The 530-nt window shown below is 45.8% G+C and overlaps 1 protein-coding gene across 1 annotated transcript in view; it reads right to left on the bottom strand.

The window, feature by feature from the left end:
- Positions 1 to 58: 58 nt before the first annotated feature.
- Positions 59 to 530, bottom strand: part of LOC103776056 (receptor-type tyrosine-protein phosphatase eta-like) — a gene marked incomplete at its 5' end in the record, with an annotated part of 24,335 nt that continues 23,863 nt past the window's right edge. The window contains 1 exon segment of the mRNA XM_008943543.1: positions 59 to 217. Coding sequence (XP_008941791.1) covers positions 59 to 217 — 159 coding nt within the window.

Genomic DNA, 530 nt, shown 5'->3' with positions numbered 1-530 from the left:
AGCCCAGCCCCTGCCCACAGCCCCGGGAAGCAGGAGCAGGAGGTCCCTCCCTGCCGGGCTAGGCGTGGTAGCCGTTGGCCTTCCCAAAGCCCGGCCCAGGCGTGAAGTTTTCATAGATTGCCATTGCTGTCATGTTTTGGTAAATAAGATCAGTTTTCTTCTCTTTCTGGGATCTAATAATATCCATAACGCACTGGTTTAGGAAGACGTACTGGTCCTGATGGGAGAAAAAGAGAGGGTGATACATTTCTAGAAAATACCTGATTTTGGAAGTAATTCTGCTCCTGAATATGCGTTTTGGATACATGAATGTTACCACAGAGCCTTTTTTAGAAATCGTACATGCAGCTCATAGAAAATAGGTCTGGAAAGGTCTTCAAGATATCACCTGATCAACCCCCCCCAGTGAAAAGCTATGGTCAGATTTACTGTCAAGCCTAACATCCTCTTAAAAGTCTTTCACGATGGAGATTTTCACAGCTTCTCTCAGATCAGCTTGAGCTATTCCACACACCTTCTCAGATCAAAGA

The sequence above is a fragment of the Merops nubicus genome, unplaced genomic scaffold (assembly GCF_000691845.1).
Source record: "Merops nubicus isolate BGI_N331 unplaced genomic scaffold, ASM69184v1 scaffold19967, whole genome shotgun sequence".
Classification (NCBI taxonomy): Eukaryota; Metazoa; Chordata; class Aves; order Coraciiformes; family Meropidae; genus Merops; species Merops nubicus.
Note: the sequence above shows the minus strand (reverse complement) of the source record. Positions and strands in the feature narration are given on the sequence as shown.